Source organism: Equus quagga, chromosome 9 (genome assembly GCF_021613505.1).
Source record: "Equus quagga isolate Etosha38 chromosome 9, UCLA_HA_Equagga_1.0, whole genome shotgun sequence".
Lineage (NCBI taxonomy): Eukaryota > Metazoa > Chordata > Mammalia > Perissodactyla > Equidae > Equus > Equus quagga.
The window spans coordinates 53,125,747-53,145,862 of NC_060275.1; the positions used below are offsets into that span (position 1 = coordinate 53,125,747).

General features: G+C 41.4%; 1 protein-coding gene across 1 annotated transcript in view; it reads left to right on the forward strand.

Annotated features, from left to right (window-relative positions):
• Positions 1-14,773, forward strand: part of COLEC12 (collectin subfamily member 12) — a 178,788-nt gene extending 164,015 nt beyond the window's left edge. The window contains exons 9-10 of the mRNA XM_046672036.1: positions 1,687-1,832; positions 11,172-14,773. Coding sequence (XP_046527992.1) covers positions 1,687-1,832; positions 11,172-11,191 — 166 coding nt within the window. The 3' untranslated portion in view covers positions 11,192-14,773. The remainder of the gene's footprint in view (positions 1-1,686; positions 1,833-11,171) is intronic.
• Positions 14,774-20,116: the final 5,343 nt, after the last annotated feature.

The window sequence follows — 20,116 nt, forward strand, 5'->3', positions numbered from 1 at the left end:
AAATCCCTTTTATCTACTTAAAATGACAAAAAAATGCAAGGGAAAGATATTAAGGTCGTCTATCAGAAGTCATATTTATATAATTTCCCATTTAATTAAGAGAGAAAGAATATCGAATCTTCCATTGTTACACAGTTCAGAAATCACAGATCTCAAATTCTGTGAACAAAATTGGAATCGAACCCCCTCACATTACTGGCAGAAATGAACAAAATGGTACATCAACAAGATCAGACTGTTCGGGCATTGTTCATGTTTCCAGAGGGGTTCTGCAGGGTGGACAGAAATACACATGAAAGTAAACTATTTATTCTTCCAACTTCATCTCTCTGGCTGTGGCAGTCTGGGATTTTTAATTCATTTGTTTCTTGCCTATTAGGTAAGTTCTGTGAGGGCTGGGACTCTGTTCTCCACACTGCTGTACTGTCATCACCTAGCATTATCTCTGGCACATAGTAGGTCCTCTGTGGATATTTCTCACTCTCTATCCTAAATATTGTCCCATTTTTACTCTCATCAGTTGATAGTTTCATCTAAATTATCTTTTCATCACTAGATTTATTTAAGTGAGGTGACTTTTTATTTTTAAAAAACCCCAAGATATTCATTTGGTGTGGGGGAGTCAATTCTACCTTGTTTCCCCACTTTTAACTGTAAATTTCAGCTGTCCTTTCCCACTGCCCTCTGGTTTAATGGTCTTATTGGCCAAAGATGTCGGGCAATATGGGCTCTATCCTCAGCTGACCCTGGGACACCCTATGGCTGATGGGATAATGAGTCATTGTTTATGGGAAGCACCTCCCACTGCAGATGTTTTTTCAGACCCTCCACATGAGGCAAGCTTGTCTTCTCAGGCAGTAACCACAAGCTTCTGTGTAAGAACCTGCTTCTTAGAGAAAATTCAGCTTTCAAGTTTTGAGTCTTGGAAGCACATCTAATTTATTGCATGGAAACAGAATCAAGAACAACGAACCCTGCCAGAGTGGTGTTTTGAGCAGCGGTATCCAAGTTAACAAGCCCCAAGTAAACTCATCCTAAAGAAAACTTATTTTTAAGAATCTCTCTCCCAAAAAAGGCAATGAAATGTGAGTCATTTTCAGTAAGACTAAATTACTATTTCTTTCTAAAGCAATCAAACATCTACAGCTTGGTCAGACAACCATAACTGTTTGTAATTGTAGGTTCCTGTAAATGTATATCAAAGGTCCCTCACTTTCTCTGGCTGATGCTTTGATGTCTTAGAGGCAAGGTCTCTTAATGTACAAGGATCCCTCTGGGTTCTCACAAGAGCGTGTGCATCCTGTCCTCAGAGGGCATATATGTTCATGCACAAATAAATACACGCATGCCCAGAAGTCAGCGTTCCAGTGCACATTAGGAAGTTGTCATTCATCTAACCGTGTTGAAGAAGGATTTACTCCCTTGGCACTGTGAGGAAGCAGCTCAGTGAGTTGATTTCCCTGTGGCAAAGATAACAAGCCTGCAGGGAGGTCCTTCATTATACGCTACTCTGCAAAACAGCTGCTGCTTATTCTGAGTAAGAGCATGCGTGGCTTTTTAAACAGTGCATTTTCATTCTAGGACAAATGACACGCTTCGGTTTCATTTTTTACATTTCTCTGCTGCTCTTGGGTAAAGACAACATCTGTGTGCACAAATAACACTCAATTTCTGTTTTGTTAAAAGAAATTGGAAAGCTGGACAGCCAGATAACTGGGGCCATGGCCATGGGCCAGGAGAAGACTGCGCTGGGCTGATTTATGCTGGGCAGTGGAACGATTTCCAGTGTGAAGACATCAATAACTTCATTTGTGAAAAAGACAGAGAGACAGGTGAGCAGTAGAGGGGCTTCAAGAGGGAGCTGCAGGGCTCACATCCTATTAAAGAGCGAGCTGAGGAGTATAAGGGCTCTGAGTCCAGGCTCTGCAATTGGGTTCCAGCCCTGGTTCTGCCCTTACTGGCTGGGCAGGATATTAACCCCAGGGGAATAATAATCGTAACTTCTTAATGGGGTTATTGTGAGGACTTAAATAAGTTAATAAATGTGCCTAATGTGTAGGAAGTACTCAATAAATGTTAGATTAAGTGGCCTAGGTCATTACCTTATATTATTGTCAGTCAATTGTTCTTTAACATATGGCACCAATGCTATGTCTTTTTCAGAGAGTTCCATACACAGACTATTCAGATGGCCAAGTATTCAATTCCACATGTATTGAGCATTTACTATGAGCCAGATGCTGTGCTACATAATGGAGGACATAATCTGTGCCCTTTATAAGCTCATAAACCAAAGAGGCTTTTGGAGATTTTTTTTCATTTCAAACAGTACTTTATGTAAAGCTTCATTTAAACATGACCGTCTTCAGAATGTAGCATCTTATTTTTTTTTCATCAGAACTAGATTTAAAAATTTGTGGTGAGGGAAGGAGGAAATGGGGAGTGAGTGCTAATAGGTATGGGATTTCTCTTGGGGGTGATGAAAATGTCCTAAAATGTGAGTAGATAGTTCTAAATTGTACAACTTTGTAATATTATAAAAAACACTGAATTGTGTCCTTCAAATGGTGAATTATGTGATATGTGAATTATATCTCATAAAGACTTTATTTAAAAAGTGGGTGGGAGACCTTGGAAGGCAGGTGCTGTCTTCACACTCTCTCTTTGCTGTGCTCCAGAGAACTTGTATGTCCTAGAGAGGAGCTTTTACATGTGTCGGGTGCCCCAGTTTTTTGTGGCTGCTGCCCAGGGGACACCCCTTGTCACCTAGCTCTTGTGGCCAGCAGAGCTTGCATTCTCAGGCCCCATAGGATTGAAACAAATGGAGAGAGAGTTCTTGGCTGGCTACCACCACTGGGCAGACTGAAACACTCCCCCAGTCTTTCAGGCCTATTTGCTTGTCCTGGAGCTTTGGCAAGAAGGGCAGGCTTCTGCTTTGGCATACATCTAGGGGCCTCCTAGGTGTTCTCCAGGGACAGAGGCTGTTGGACGCCATCTTTGTGCTCTCCCTCTGCCTCACTGCAGGTCACCAGTACCTCCTGGAAAGGACCTTGTATGCTAATCTGGTGCCCCGATTTTTGCAACAACTGTGCAGGAAACACTTCTAGGTCACCTGACTCTGGCAGCCAGTGGGACATATGTTTGTAGTACCACAGGCCTGCATACTTTAAAAGCTACTGCCTGAGGGTCTTGTTGCCTATCAGCCTAAATCTAGGTGCTAATTGAGATCCTCCTTTTTGGGACACTGACAGGTCTTGCATACCCTCAACTACTGGGAGCCACTAAAAATAAAATAGGCTGCTTGAATAATCACAAAGGTTTGAGAGACAACCAAGAGCTAGGTTAGGTTGAATGATAAGGTTCATTCCTATACAAGACCACTCCCTCAAGACTGGGAGAGGTGGCTGTTTTATCTAATGCATAGAAACCAACACAGAGAATCAAGGAAAATGAAGAAAGGGAAATATGTCCCAAATGAAAGAATATGATAAAACAACAGAAAAAGTCCTTTACGAAATAGGGATAAGTAACTTACCTGATAAAGAGTTCAAAATAATAGTCATAAGGATGCTCACTGAACTTGGGAGGAGAATGGATGAACACAGTGAACTTCCACAAAGAAACAGAAAATATAAGAAAGTACCAAATAGAAGTCACAGAGCTGAAGAATACAATAACTGGACTGAAAAATATACTAATGGAGTTCAACAGTAGGGTCAGTGAACTCAAAAGACAGAGCAGTAGAACTCACCCAATCCAGCAGGAAAAAGAAAAAGGAATGAAAAAAAGTGAAGACAGCTTAAGGGACTTAAGAGAGAGCAAGTGGACCAACATTCACATTATATGGGTCCCAGAAGGAGAAGACAAAGAGAAAGGGGCAGAAACTTATTTGAAGAAATAATTGCCAAAACTTCCCTAATTTGGGGAAGGAAATAGACATCCAAATCCAGAAAACCCAGAGAGTTCCAAATAAGAGGAACCCAAGGAGACCCACACTAAGACACATCATTAAAGTGTCAAAAGTTAAAAACAGCAAGAGAATCTTAAAAGCAGCAAAAGATAAACAACTTGTTACATGTAAGGGAACCCCCATAATATTATCACCAGATTTTTCAGCAGAAACTTGGCAGACCAGAAGGCAGTGGCACAATATATTCCAAATGCTAAAAGAAAAAAACTTACAACCAAGAATATTCTACCTGGAAAAGTTGTCCTTCACAATTGCAGGACAGAGAAGGAGTTTTCCAGACCAGCAAAAGCTAAAAGGGTTCATCACCACCAGACCAGCCTTACAACATATGTTAAGGGGCTTCGTTAAGCTGAAAATGAAGGTACTAATTAACAACAGGAAGACATTTGAAAGTATAAACCTCACTGATAAAGGTAAATATATAGTAAAATTCAGAATAACCTAATGTTGTAAAGGTGGTGGATCAATCACTTATAAAGCTAGTATGAAAGTTAGACAAAAGTAGTAAAAATAACTATACAATAAGGCATACACAAGATAAAAATCTGTAAATTGTTACATCAAAACAAAACTTACGGTAGGGAGAGTAAAAATGTAGAGCTTTAGAATTCATTTGAACTTAAGTTGTTATCAACTTAAAATAGACTGTTGTAAATATAAGTTGTTATATAAGCCTCATAACCACAAAGCAAAAACCTATAGTAGATACACAAAAGATAAGGAGAAAGGAATCTAAGCATACCCACTACAGAAAATCATCAAATTACAAAGGAAGAGAGCAAGAGAAGAAGAAAGAAACAGAGGAACTACAAAACAGCCAGAAGACAATTAACAAAATGGCAGTAAATACATACCTATCAATAAGTACTTTAAATGTAAATGGACTAAATTCTCCAATCAAAAGACAGAGTGGCTGCAAGAATAAAAATATAGGATCCATCTATATGCTGCCTACAAGAGACTCACTTCAGATGAAGGACATACACAGACTGAAAGGGAAGGGATGGAAAAAGATATTTCATGCAAATGGGAACAAAAAGAAAGCTGGGGTAGCTATATTTATATCAGACAGAATAGACTTTAAAACAAAGACTGTAATAAGAGACAAAGAAGGTCATCACATAATGATAAAGGAGTCAGTCCCACAAGAGGATATAACATTTGTAAATATTTATACACCAAACCTAGGAGCACTAAATATATAAAGCAAATATTAACAGACCTAAAGGGAGAAATAGACAATACAATAATGGAAGGGGATTAATAATACCCCACTTTCATCAATGGATAGATTATCCAGACAGAAAATCAATATGGAAATATTGGCCCTAAATGACACATTACACCAGATGAACTTAACAGATATATACAGAACATTCCATCCAAAAGCAACAGAATATATTCTTCTTAAGTGCACATGGGACATTCTCTAGGATACAGCATATGTTAGGCCACAAAATATGTCTTACATTTAAGAAGACTGAAATAATTTCAAGTTATCTTTTCCAGTCACATTACAACAGCATGAAACTAGAAAGCAATTACAAGAAAATTTAAAACTTCACAAATATGTGGAGATTAAACAACATGCTACTGAACAACCAATGAGTCAAAAATGAAATCAGAAGGGAAATCAAAAATTACCTTGAAACAGGGAGGGTCCAAGATGGTGGCATAGGAAGATGGTGAACTCACCTTCTCCAGAGGACAAACTGATTCTTTGTCTACACATAGAGCAGTTCCTCCTGAAGAAGAACTGAGGGCTGATTGAACAGCTTGTGCACAACAAAGGATAGAGGGACCACATAGATGTGGGTAGGAGAGACAAAGACAGGGTATTGACAGGAACTCCGCCCCTAACACAGCAATCTGTAGCAGGGATAGATATCACTGAGGGGCCTGCACAGGCTTGCCCACCCTGAGACACAGTGAAAAAACAGCAGTTTAAAGGGCACCTAGACTATATGGGAAGGAAATCCATTTAGTAACTCTAGAGCATCTGCCAAATGGGCAGGGAACTGTTGAAACTCTCTCTGGGGCTGGAGGCAGTGGTGAGCACCATATTGCACATTCTCCCTTCACTTTGGTAACCAGGGCAGGAGCCTGGTCCAGACGCTCTGGCCAGCCTGCTAAGGCCATCCCAGCATACCCCAGGCCTCTGGCCCACACCAGCTCCATCTGTCCCTCCAAGGCAGCCCCATGTGGCACAAACCATGTCCCCCTGCCCACACCCACCCCAACTCCAGCTGTGCCAGCAAAACAACCTCAGCATGGCATGCACCAGGACCCCCCAGCCTGTGCCAGCTCCAGCTGTCCCACCAAGGTGGTCCCAGCACAGCATGCCCCAGGACACCCCCTGGCCCATGTCTGCTCCAGCTCCAGCGATCCCACCAAGGCAGCTCAGATGCAACAAGCCGCAGGACTCCTCCAGCCTGCACCCACTTCAGCTAGCCTGCAAAGCCACCCAGCACATGCAGTCTACACAGGGGATGCTCCTACACAGGCCACTCCTTCAACACTGGAAGAGGTAGCTGTTTTATCTAATTCATAAAAATAAATACAGAAAGTCAAACAAGATGAGGAGACAGAGGAATATGTTCCAAACAAAAGGACAAGATAAAACCACAGGAAAAAACTCTAAAGAAATGGAGATAAGTAATTTACTTGATGAAGAATTCAAAGTAAAGGTCATAAAGATGCTCACTGAACTCAGGAGAAGAATGGAGAAACACAGTAAGAACTTCAACAAATAGTAAATATAAGAAAGAAACAATCAGAGCTAAAGAATACAATAATGGAAATGAAAAATACACTAGGGGGAATCAACAGCAGATTAGATGATAAAGTACGAATCAGCAGTCTGGAAGACAAAATAGTGGAAATCACCAATCAGAATATCAAAAAGAAAATAGAATTTTAAAAAATGAGGATACTTTAAGGGACCTCTGGGACAACATCAAGCATAATAACATTCTCATTATTGGTGTCCCAGAAGGAGAAGAGAGAGAGAAAGGGGCGGAAAATTTATTTGAAGAAATAATGGCTGAAAACTTCTCTAACTTAGGGAAGGAAACAGACATCCAGATCCAGGAGAGTTCCAGACAAGATGAACCCAAAGAGATTCACACTAAGATATATTATAATTAAATTGGCAAAAGTTAAAGATAAAGAGAGAATCTTAAAGTCAGTAAGAGAAAAACGAGTCGCATACAAAGGAACCTCCCTAAGACTATAAGTTAATTTTTCAGCAGAAACTTTGCAGGCAAGAAGGGAGTGTCATGATATATTTAAAGTGCTGAAGGGAAAAAAACTTACAACCAAGAATACTCTGCCCAACAAGGTTATCATTCAGGATTGAAAGAGACATAAAGAGTTTCCCAGACAAGCAAAAACTAAAGGAGTTCATCACCACTAAACTGGCCTTACAAGAAATGTTAAAGGGTTTTCTTTAAGTAGAAAAGAAAAAGCCATAACTAGAAATGAGAAAATATATGAAAGAAAAAAATCTCACTGGTAAAGGCAAATATTCAGTAAAGGCAATGGATGAAGCTAGTATGAAGATTAAAAGACAAAAAAAAAGGTAAAATCAACTATAACTACAATAAGTAGTTAAGGGGTACACAAAATAAAAAGATGTAAAATGTGTTGTCAAAAACATAAAATGTGGGGTCAGGGGAGTAAAAATGTAGTGCTTTTTGAATGTGTTTGAACTTAAGTAACTATCACTTTATATATGAACCTCATGGTAACCACAGACGAAAAACCTACAATAGATACACAAAAAATAGAGAGAAAGGAATACAAACATAACACTAAAGGAAACCATCAAACCACAAGGGAAGAGACCAAGAAAGGAACAGAGAAGAACTACAAAAACAACTAGAAACAATTAACAAAATGGCAATAAGTACACACCTATTAATAATTAATTTAAATGTAAATGGGCTAAATTCTACAATCAAAAGACATAAGGTAGCTGAATGAATTAAAAAACAAGACCCATCAATATGCTGCATATGAGAGACTCAATTCAGATCTAAAGACATACACAGACTGAAAGTGAAGAGATGGAAAAAGATATTTCATGCAAAGGGAAAGGAAGAGAAAGCTGGAGTAGCAATCCTCATATCAGACAAAATATAAAGGATCATAAGAGACTGTTGTGAACAATTGTACCCCAACAACTTGGGAAACTTAGAAGAAATGGATAAATTCCTAGAAACACACAACCTACCAAGACTGAATCATGAAGAAATAGAAAATATGAATAGACTGATTACAAGTAATGAAATGAAATCAGTAATTTTAAAACTTCCAAAAAGCAAAAGTCCAGGACCAGATGGCATCACAGGTGAATTCTACCAAACACGTAAAGAAGAGTTAACACCTATCCTTCTCAGTTTATTACAGAAAATTGAAGAGGAAGGAACATTTTCAAACTCATTTTACACGGCTTAGCGTTACCCTGATACCAAAACCAAATGAAGACAACACAAAAAAAGGAAAATTACAGGCAATATCCCTGAGGAACATAGACGAAAAAATCCTCAGCTAAAATATTAACAAGCCAAATTCAACAATATATTAAAAGGATCATATACTACGATCACATAAGATTTATCCCAGGGATGCAAGGATGGTTCAACATCTGCAAGTCAATTAGCATGTTACACCATATTAACAAAACAAAGGATAAAAGTCATATGATCATCACAATAGACGCAGAAAAAGCATTTGACAGAATTCAACATCAATTTATGATAAAAACAAAGTGGGTCTGGAAGGAACATACCTCAATGTAATAAAGGCCATATATGACAAACCCACAGCTAACATTATACTCAATGGTGAAAAGCTGAAACCTTTCTAAGAACAGTAACAAGACAGGGATGCCTACTCTCAGTACTTTTATTCAACATACTATTAGAAGTCCTAGCCACAGCAATTAGGCAAGAAAAAGAAGTAAAAGGCATCCAAATTGGAAAGAAGTAAAACACTCACTATTTGCAGGTAAAATGATACTATACATGGAAAACCCTAAAGACTCCACCAAAAAACTATTAGAACTGATAAATCAATTCAGTAAAGTTGGACACAAAATTAACATACAGAAATCTGTCACATATCTAAATACTAATAACAAGCTATCAGAGAAATTAAGAACACAATCCCATTTACAGTTGGATCAAAAAGAATAAAATACCTAGGAATAAATTTAACCAAGGAAGTGAAAGACCTATTCTCTGAAAACTGTAAGACTGATGAAAGAAATTGAAGACGACACAAATAGATGAAAACATATACCATGCTCATGGATTGGAAGAATTAATATTGTTAAAATGTCCATACTACCTAAAGCAATATACAGATTCAATGCAATTCCCATCAGAATACCAATGGCATTTTTCACAGAACTAGAACAATTTTAAAATTTGTACAGAACCACAAAAGACCCTGAATGGCCAAAGCATACCAGAGAAGACATATAGATAGCCAACAGGTACATGAAAAGATAGTTAACATCACTAATCATCAAGGAAATGCAAATTAAAACCACAGTGGGATAGGGGGCCAGCCCCATGGCTGAGTGGTTAAGTTTGCATGCTCCGCTTCAGCTGCCCAGGGTTTCACCAGTTCGGATCCTGGGCAAGGACATGGCACTGCTCATCAAGCCATGCTGAGGCAGCATCCCATATATAGGACAACTAGAAGGATCCACAACTAGAATATACAACTATGTACTGGGGGGCTTTGGGGAGAAGAAGGAAAAATAAAAGATTGGCAACAGATGTAAGCTCAGGTGCCAATCAAAAAAAAAAAAAAACCCACAATGGGATTTGACCTGACACCTGTTAAAATGGTTATTATAAAAAGACAAGAAATAACAAGCATTGGAGAGGATGTGGAGAAAAGGGAACGCTTGTGCACTGTTTGAGTAATGTAAATTGGTGAAGCCACTATGGAAAACAGTCTGGAAGTTCCTCAAGAAATTAAAAATAGAACTACCATAAGATCCAGCAAATCTGCTTCTGGGTACTGGGTATTTATCTGAAGAAAACAAAAACACTAACTTGAAAGGATATATGCACCCCCTTGTTCATTGCATCATTATTTACAATGGCAAGACATGGAAGCGACCTAAGTGTCCATTGTGGATGAATGGATAAAGTAAATTTGGTGTATATATATACAATGGAATATTACTCAGCTGTAAAATGAAGGAAATCTTGCCATTTGTGACAACACGCACGGATGGACCTTCAAGGCATTGTGCTAAGTAAAATATATTAGACAGTGAAAGACAAATACCATATGATCTCACTTGGGTGTGGAATCTGAAAAAAATGCAACTCATAGATACAGAGAACAAATAGGTGGCTGCCAGAGGCGGGAAGTGGTGGGGTGGGTGAAATGGCTGAAGGGGGTCAAAAGGTACAAACTTCCAGTTATAAAATAAGTAAGTCATGGGGATGTAATGTACAGTAAGTGACTATAGTTAGTAATACTGTATTCTATCTTTGAAAGTTGCTAAAAGCTGTTAAAAGGTCTCATCACACAAAAAATTTTGTAACCATGTGTGGTAATGGATGTCAAGTAGACTTAGTGTGGTGATTATTTCGTAATATTTACAAATATCAAATTACTATGTTGTGCACTTGAAACTAATATAATGTTATATGTCAGTTGTATCTCAATTTTAAAGAAAAGTTGTTGGTAAACAAAAAGCTCAAATATATTTTTGGTAGTAACTGAGACACAAATTATCCATATATCCATTCAACAGACATAGTGAGTATCTTTGATGTGTCAGCCACTGGTCCAAGTGCTAGCAGTCTCGAGATGCATAAGGCACTTCCAGCCTGGTCAGTTGCAGGGGAAGAACACAAATACCTAAACAAGTAGAAGGTGACAAGTGACCTAGATTTGTCATTTGTTTGCCTTGTTTGGCCGTTTGGGATGTGAGTTATTCTAGGCTTCCCCAGAATAGGCTCCTTCAAAATGAAACTTTACTTTTACTTAATCTGAATAAGGACTTCTAGGCATTTCTTTGAAACAATAAATATTATTGAAGGATGTATTTTAGACTCTTCCCTATAAAAATACATGTTCCTTTTTGAATGGTACATTAACATTATTTGAATTGTATGTTATTCTTTAAAAAAAAAAAAAACTAATGCCCATCCTTTTTCTTCTCTTTTAGTACTATCATCTGCATTATAAAGGACGGTGATGTAATAACATGAGCAAATTTTCAAAGAGTTCTCAAAGGCAAAGGATAATTCTTTTTGATTGCATCACCTTCTCCCCAGATTGAAAAAAAGCACTAAAAACCAATTACTGAAAAAATTGACAGCTAGTGTTCTTTACCATCCACCATTACTCAAGGATCCGTTCATCCTTTTTCCTCTCCTCCTAGATATTCTTGTTCAAATAAGTACACAGCATGCCCATGTTACACCAGGTGGGCAAAAGTCCAGAGAAAAGCAAGCTTAAGGAAACCAAATTTAATTCTCCAGAGGCAAAGCCCCTGATTTTCAGATTTTTCAATGAATGGGTCTATGAATGAACTATCTCACTCCAGCCTGTCTGCCACAGCCAGGATTGTATCCCAGCCTCCAGCTCTTCTCCAAGGACTTCTTAGCCCTGAGTTTGCAAAGCAAGGATTGCCCATGCAACTTGAGCAGGAGTCAGCCACCAGTGAGAAGAATCCCGCCAACAATTCATCCAGCCGGGTCATTAAATGGGCTTAACCAAAGGGTCTTGAGTTAGTCCTCTTCGCCAGGGATGGAGAATTGTCCTTTGGCCAGTTTTCCAACCTCTGCTGCCAGAGTTTGCTGTATTCTTTAATCATCACTCACTGCCATGACCCACTAAATCATTCCTGGAAGCTGCAGGAAATTATAAGATTCTTAAAATCAATTCCTGTGGTATGGAGCAAAGGAGCTAGGCCAGGCCTGACATAAACAAGCACAAGTGCTGGCTCTATAGTAGCTCTAACAGCACCTACTATCTCCAACCTCTATGCAAGGAAACTGAAGATGAGACAGGTTAAATAAATTCCCAAGAACTGGGATTCGAACCCATGGCCACCTAGCTTCCACCCTGCCATGCTGTCTTCTACACTCCAACAGTGACATTCCTGAGTGCCTGGGCTTTTTGCATTGTATTTTGATCTTTGCCACAGGAAATTATTTAGGCCACCAAGAGTACCTCTCTCTTTCTACCAGAACCAGGGAGATAATGTAGAAATCCTGATTTGTGCACTTTAGATAAAAGTACAAGACCAATCCCTTCATTATCAATGAGCAAAGAGTCAAAAGTCGACTTGTGTCCAATGCCATGGATGTCCAAAGAGGTCTAGTTTGGAGAAACCACCCTAGATTCTAGAGTAGCTGGACCTCTCACAGAGTTCTCTGATATAATTAGTGTCAAATGAAAGATGGGTTTTGGAGCCAAACAGGCTCAGGTTTGAATCCTGCTGCCTACTTCCTAGTTGTGAAACATATTCAAACAAACAGCAGATAGCTCTCTCCCCTCATCTCTCTCCTTTTCCCACCAGGCCCTCTGCTCACATACAGAACCAGCATTGATCGAGAAGTGGTTCAGAACTGGCATTGCTTGTCCTGATATCACTAGGCAGAGTTTGCATTGACAGTTAGCTCACTGATAATGCATCCTTTCAAAATACTGGACAGGGGTGACGGAGAAAAACTAAAATTGTGATATCTCTTCTCTCTTAGACCAGTACATACTGAAAAAAAATTAATTTGTATCTCTTTCTGTGTTATCCCTTCCATTAGGTATCAGAGTAGAGGTTCCTCTCAATTTGTGTTAATTACAGATTTGGCTGCTGAAATAAAGACCCAAAATAACGGCAGCTTAAGACGGAGGCTTCTTTCCCACACATCTAACTATATGTGCATAAGCAGCCCAGGGAGCCACCTTCCTGGTGTCTTCTTGCTCTGCCATCCCGAAACTATCATTTCGTCAACTATCACCGTCATTCGCATGGTCCCAGAGGGCTCAGCACACACCCACACTGCAGGAAGCAGACTTGAGGGAGAGGTGAGGAAAGAAATTAATCCATTTAAGGGCAGAAATTGCATACATCATTTCCACTCACATCGCTTTAGCCAAAACTAAGTCAAATAACCTGACTTATTTGTAAGGGAGGCTGGGAAATAGTCTTTAGCTGCAAAATGCAGTTACATGCCACCCTAAAAAGTCCTATTATGATAAAAGGAAGAAAGACTGTATATGGGTGGGAGGGAGTATGAATAGGTAGTTGCACCATCCAAAGCCACCCACACTCATTCCCCTCCTGTACAACATATTTTCCACCTTGGTCTCCTATGGAGACTTTGGTGAATTACTGAATTACTGGCTCCAATTATCCACCCCTTTGCCACACAACCTGGCAATGCCCCCATCTCTCTGGGAGAAGGGAACCTTCCTGTTCCTTGACTTGGGCTCAGGCATGTGACTTGCTTTGACCAATATTGGTGGATGTAACATGACCAAAGGCTTGAGAAGTGCTAGGGTCACTGAGTTTGTCCTCTTGCACATCTGCCATCACCTGAGGGCTTCCCCTGGGCAGCTGCTGCCTCTGTGGCCTGAGCTCTAGAATGAGCCCATATGGAACAAAGCTGCCCCAGCCAAGACAGACCTGCGGCAAGAAGTAGAGCCAGCCCAACCTTCAGAGCCTGCAGCAGAGCCATCTGGCCAACCCACAGACCTGTGAGAATAAATGCTTAATGTGATACATATTCCATTTGAGATTTGGGGGTTGTTTATTACATAGCATTATTGGAGCAAGAGCTAACTGATATGAGTTCTTAGGCTCTAACCCAGTAGCTCTCTATGTGGTTATTTTCTATTGTCCCTTCCAGATCCCTTCTCCAACATTCTCTGGGCTTTGGGAGGTAGGTCTCTATGGGCTCCCTTGGCTTCTGGCTTCCAGATGATTTGGACAGTGAGAGCCACTGGCAGGAGACAGAGAATGAGTGGGGTATTTATTTCCCTGGCTTCCTCCCTGAAGGCCACCAGGGATAGGTTGCATCCCTCTACCAAAGGTCACATCTCCTGTCAGGTGGTCCAGCTCTCTCTCTGGGTCCAGGAATGGCAACTTCCTCTTGCCCCTAGTAATGGCTCACAGCTGCCACTAGGCCCAAGATTCTGCACTCTCCTTTCTTGTTTTCCCTAAACCCTGTCCACAGCTTTGTCACCTGCCCCTTAATTACACTGTCCTCAATTACCCAGCTTGAGTGTGCCATCTTTTTCCTGCTGGACCCTGACTTACACCACCCGCACCTGTACCCCACCTCCACCTCCAGGACCTGTGCTCATCCTTTCCCTGGCCTCTACTCTGCCACATAGCATGTCTCCCTCTCTTCTTTGTGGGTCCAAAGATGACGCCCCTTTCAAGGCACACTCCCTCTTTCAAGACACTTCCTCCAAAGTCTCCAGGCCCCAGTGAGCTCTCCCTTCCCTTAATTTTCCCAAGATCCACCACCCGTACCACATCATAACACTTTGTTTCACGCTGAAGCACAGCAGTCTGTAAACCATGCTCTGGGGAGCCCAGGGACCCTGGGAAGTTGCCACAGTGGTTGGGAGGAGGGTATTTGCAGAGCAAGTGGAGCTCCAGATCACTACCCAGACAGCTACATATTTATCTCATATATGAGATTTCATTTGAGGGTCACTGTTTTAAAAGTTTGAAAACTTTAATGCAGCACACTAGTTTTTAACTTTTTATGCGTATAAATCTTATCTACCCAAAATGAATAAAATGAATTTTAATATCTCTAACATCAAAGAGTCTGTGTTCTCTCTTTGTTATAGGGGCAGATGAACAGATGGAAGGATGCATGGATGTGTGCATGGATGGGCAGGCTCTGGACCCCACCATAAGCAGTTTCTTCACAGGTTCTGCCCCCTTTCTCATAATCTGTAGGAAAATGTCTTTTTGCTCCTACACAAATCCTGCTGGAATCGTCTCTCCTGGAACTTCAGTCAAACTCTAAAAGGCCAACTAAAGGGGAGCCAAAGGTCAGAATGGATGTGGGAGAAGCTGGCTGGACTAGTTGCGCTAGGCAGCTCCAGATCCCACTTAGTGAGACCTGAGAGGAAAGTGGTGCAAGAGGAATGCTGCAGAAGCCTGATGCTGTGGGAAATCCTGCTCAAACACACAAAAAAGCATCAGTTCCCAGCAGACTTGCAAACATGCTTTTAAAAATCTATAATTTCACCCCAAAAAAGTTTTCCTAGCTCAAATCTTCAACCATAATGTTCATATACAGTAAAATGAATAAAGTAATCATTTTGCTTTGGCTTAATCAGCATATGCTGTAGCACTCACACTACCTTGTTTTTGATGGTGATAACTTTTTTCTAAATAACTATTTGCTAGGCCTCCATTTGGACAATACCACGTGAAAAGAAGCTGTTTTTTCTCCAAATGTATAGTTTGGGGTCCATTTTATAAAATGGTCTGGATTTCAGGTTCTATAATATGCCACTTAATTGATGCTCTGCAAAGACATAATCATTTTATAATGGAACTTCACCTATTTCAACCCTATACCTACAATTTCACTGGGTGAAGTATACCAGGAGTCCTGAATCCATAGGCACAAGGAATAATGACCAACATCTTCATATAGACCCTGACATTTCTCAAAAAGGAAAAAAAAAGCTTAGAAAAATTAGATGATGGATGGATGGAAAATAGATAGAAAGACAGATACATAGAGAGAGATACACATAGATACATAGAAGGGAAGAGAGAGAAAGAGTTTGAGGACCAGCTCGGAGAAAGCTGTTACTTTTTTTAACCCAGAATCCATTTGAAAGAGTTCTTTCAGTGGAAAAAGCAGTGCCCTTAAAGTCCACTGAAATTCTCCACCTGGCCCCATGCCAGAGTTTTAGGTTCTGACAGGTTAGGAGCTAGCACTGCTACACACACACTTCTGAGGACATGAAAAAATCATCTGCTCAAGATCATTTGTGCTCACTTTTCAAGTCTGCGGCTATAATGTTTGGAAATTATAGAGCCCAAGAAATTACCTTTTCCTGTTTTCATTTTCCATCACAGGCAACAAAATCACATGCATTGCTTTTTCCACAGTCTGCAGTAAGAATTGGCATCTTGGTCAACTGGCCCTGGCATTTGAGATTGCTGCTTTCCTCCTCCTGTGGGGACAATTTTCCTCCCTCTGTAATTCAGCTCACTGACATGCACCCTGAAACAAGGGGCACTTAGTGGGCCCAGGGCAGGGGAAGCCGGGAACCCAGCTTGTTATCCAAACACAGGTTGGAAATGAACCTCCCCAAGAGCAGATCTGCCAGGAGCAGAACAGGGAACCTGAACCCCCGCGGGATGGCAGTTGGCACCAGTGAAAAGCAGGCAAGGCTGATCTGTCTGAACATTTGAATGAACTCTGGAGTCTCATCCTTTCTGGTCCAGCCCCTTGCTATTTCTGAGAAATAATCTCATACTTAGTGTTAGAGATTATGTAAGAAAATACCAGTTCTCATAAGAAAATAAACCAATCCCCAAGATTAGCACTTGAAGGATAATGTCCTGGGCCACACAGCCTGGTAAGTCCCTAAGGTTCACATTCTCCTGGGGCCCTCCCTGATCCCTGCTGTCATCCCAGCAAGGAGGGGAGGGGCTCCTTCAACACTCATGCCCAAGGATGAACCAAATCCCTTCCTTTCATCTTCTAGGTTAGATGCTCTGAAGAAGGCTTTACAAAAAGGCCAGGGCACAACAGAAGATGAACAGCCACAGAGAGCAATCCAGAGCTTGCCGTCCTCGGAGGGTTCCAGGGAAAAGAGGACTCACCTGGACTCCTCCCTTCCTGGCTCCAGGTTGCGACTGGAAGTCATCTTTAAAACCCTCAGTCTAGAACCATCTCATAGGCTTGCAGCCCCCTGAAGTGCCCCTCTCCTGCCTACACAGGTCCACGGGTCCACCCTGAGAGACACCTGACTCAGGTTATTAACAGAAACATACCTCAGCCCTCAGGCAAGATTCCAGCCTCTCCCTCCAGGGGTCTGCACCCGAGAAACCAAATCTCAATAAAACCCAAAGCCATTAATACAAGAGACAGAGGGAGAGGTAGGGGAGGAGAAGGCAAACCTCAGTAACAAGGCTGGGAAGGTGATACTTCACCCAAAGAAGCTTATCTCCAAAGGTGTACTCTTAGTTATTGTGAGGAGGAATTTGGGGATAGGAAGTAAAAAGGGGGATGACAATTTGTAAAGCGACTGTGATTTTTTACCCTTATCTGTATAGATGTTACATTTTTAGAGAAGTTTTAGATTTATGGAAAAAGTGATCAAAAAGTACAGTGAGTTCCCATATCCCCTCCTCCATCTCCCCCCAACACACAACACTCTGTTTCCCCTGTTATTTACATCTTGTATTGTGTGGTACGTTTGTTATAGTTGATGAACCAATACGGATAACTATTAACCAAGGCCCATAGTTTACATTAGGGTTCATTCTTTGTGTTGTATAGTCTATGGATGTTGACAAATATATAATGATGTGCCCATCATTACTGGATCATACAGAATCATTCACCACCCTAAAAATCCCCTGTGATCCACCTATAAGTGGACCATGTTTGATGAACAAAATATTAGAATAGGAAATCTTGACAAAGTGTTTTGCTAAAATTTGTGAATGTGATTTTTTTTTTAAAGAAGCTTTTTAAAAAAGATCCACCCCAAAATCATGTTTGGTAAATTTAATTTCTTTTTTATTGGCCAAATTGACGTTACACAAATCCTGAACTCTCAAGGAAAGCCCAGGCTGGCATGGTTGCTCTACGACCCAACCCTACACTTAAAGCCAGCCCTGGGGAGGGTCCAGCTAGCATCTCATGCGTATCTCAGAAGCTCTGGCGGGGAAGAGAAGAGGCCCCAAAGCAGTTCTCTGGGCAGAGAAGCAAGAGAGAAGGCGCCAGCCTCGTATGTTTTACCCTCCCATAACTCCTCTCCCTGAGCCAGACAGGCCTCCAAAATCTCACCAGTAGAAACAAAGGAAGATTTTTCACATTATGTATTATTATGTGGTAGCTTTCTCTGAGGATCTGTCTTTACCAAGGAAAGGCTGAATATGAAGCTGATGGGGATAGAACAGACTAGAAGGAAGGACTGTGGCTGGGAGCTGAGGGAGGGAAGGGATGTTGTCTCCCCTCTTTTTTTGCTTTTGCCTAGGGGTTTGGGAACATAGTGTAAAACTTTTCAGAGCTTTTGGATTAATTGTTTATCCTGTATATGTGTAAATCACCATGCAACTTCTTAAATCAGACATCTTCATGTCATGTCTTTCCAAATGGAAGATGACTGAAACCTTGATACCTACCAGTGTGTTTATAAATACACACCCCCACACACATCCCCCTCCTTAGCCCTTCAGGTGGGCTAAAACCCTCGGAAAGTGACACAGAAGTACCTGCATCTTGCCCTTCCTTGCTCCAGAGGCTAGTGGGTCACAGGCAGCTGAGAAGTGGCAGACACAGATGGTCCTCTCTGGGAGAAACAGCTCTGCCCCAGCCTCAGGGCCCTGGGCCATGCTGCAGTGGCAGCTGGGAGGTGGGGAGGAAGCTGGCTAGAGGACGGGACTCCCACCTGCCTTTTATTTAAGCCAGTACTTTTTGTTCCTGCTTGTACTAAAACTTTTGTTTTTAAGACTTAAAAATTTTTTTTTTTCCAAATTGACTCATACATGAAGCCAAGCTGAATGGGTCCAACACATATCCGGTGTCTCAACTCCTCTGCCCACAAATTGCCACCAGGCACTCACTCCACCCTCGTTTTCACTCCTTATGACATTCCCTGCCCTGGCTGTTAGACATTTCTCAAGCCTTCAGTTCCTCCCTATACTAGTCTGCTAGGGATGCTGTAACAAAGTACCACAGGCTGGATAGCTTAAACAACAGGAACTAATTTTCTCAAAGTTCTGGAGGCTATATGTCTGAGATCGAGGTGTCAGCAGGTTTGGTTTCTCCTAAGGCCTCTCTCTTTGGCTTGCAGATGGCCGTCTTCTTGCTGCGGCCTCACATGATCTTCCCTCTGTGTGTATCTGTGTCCTAATCTCCTCTTCTTATAAGGACAGCAGTCATATTGAATTTGGACCCACCTTAATAACCTGCTTAACTTAATGATCTCCTTAAAGAACCTGTCTCCAAGTACAGTCACATTCAGAGGTACTGGGGGTTAGGACTTCAACATATGAATTTGGGAAGGTTTGGAGGGGAGGGAAAACAACTGAGTCCATACCACTCCTCATGCCCCCTTCGCTCTTAGTAAATGACTGTTTCTCCCACTTTATTAAAAATGTTGAGGCCAATCAAAGTGCACTCTTCAAACTTCCTCCTGCCTATTTTAATATGTCTGTGCCTTCACCTGTTCATTCCTTTTTTTGTCGAGGAAGAAGTCCCATCTCCCTGTGCCCCCTGACCCCATCTATACTTGTCCCCAGAACCAACTCACTGCACCACTAGGAGGTAGCATCACACTGCCTCCTCCAGGAACATGCCACTTCAAGGGACCCTTCTCTTATATTTGCAGCCTCTCCTCTGCCACTTGTTTCTTCCCCTCCCCTCAGTTTATTTCATAGCAAGAAAAAAAAATTAATAAAAGGAAAAATATAAAAAAGAACTTTCTTCCTCTTTAAGCTGCTATGCTTTCTCCCACTTCCTGTCACTGACATGCTTCTTAGAATGGCCTAGAACTGCAGCCTTCAATTTCCCTCCACCTTCTCAGTGCTTTACCCCTTGCAGACCTGGCTCCCACTCCCACTGTCCTCTGGAAAAAGTGCTCTCCAAGGTCATCAGTGACCACCTGACTTTTTATAGAGATTAAGTTAGAAAATTCAGCTAAGGCCTTTAGAGCCCAGAATCTGCCCTAAGTACTCTGGTTGTTATTTCTCATCTACCATCCTGCCCAGCCCTTGCTTCCCTCCTGCCACACTGACCAGGCCTTTGTGCCTGCACCTGGGCAATGCTGCCAGGGACAGGGCCACCTCCACTTGCAGAAAGAGCCCAAGTGTCCAGGTGTGAGCTCCTCAGAATTCAATGTATGTGCCAAATGGCCCTTCCCGTATGAGCCCACTGATTGATGAGGCGG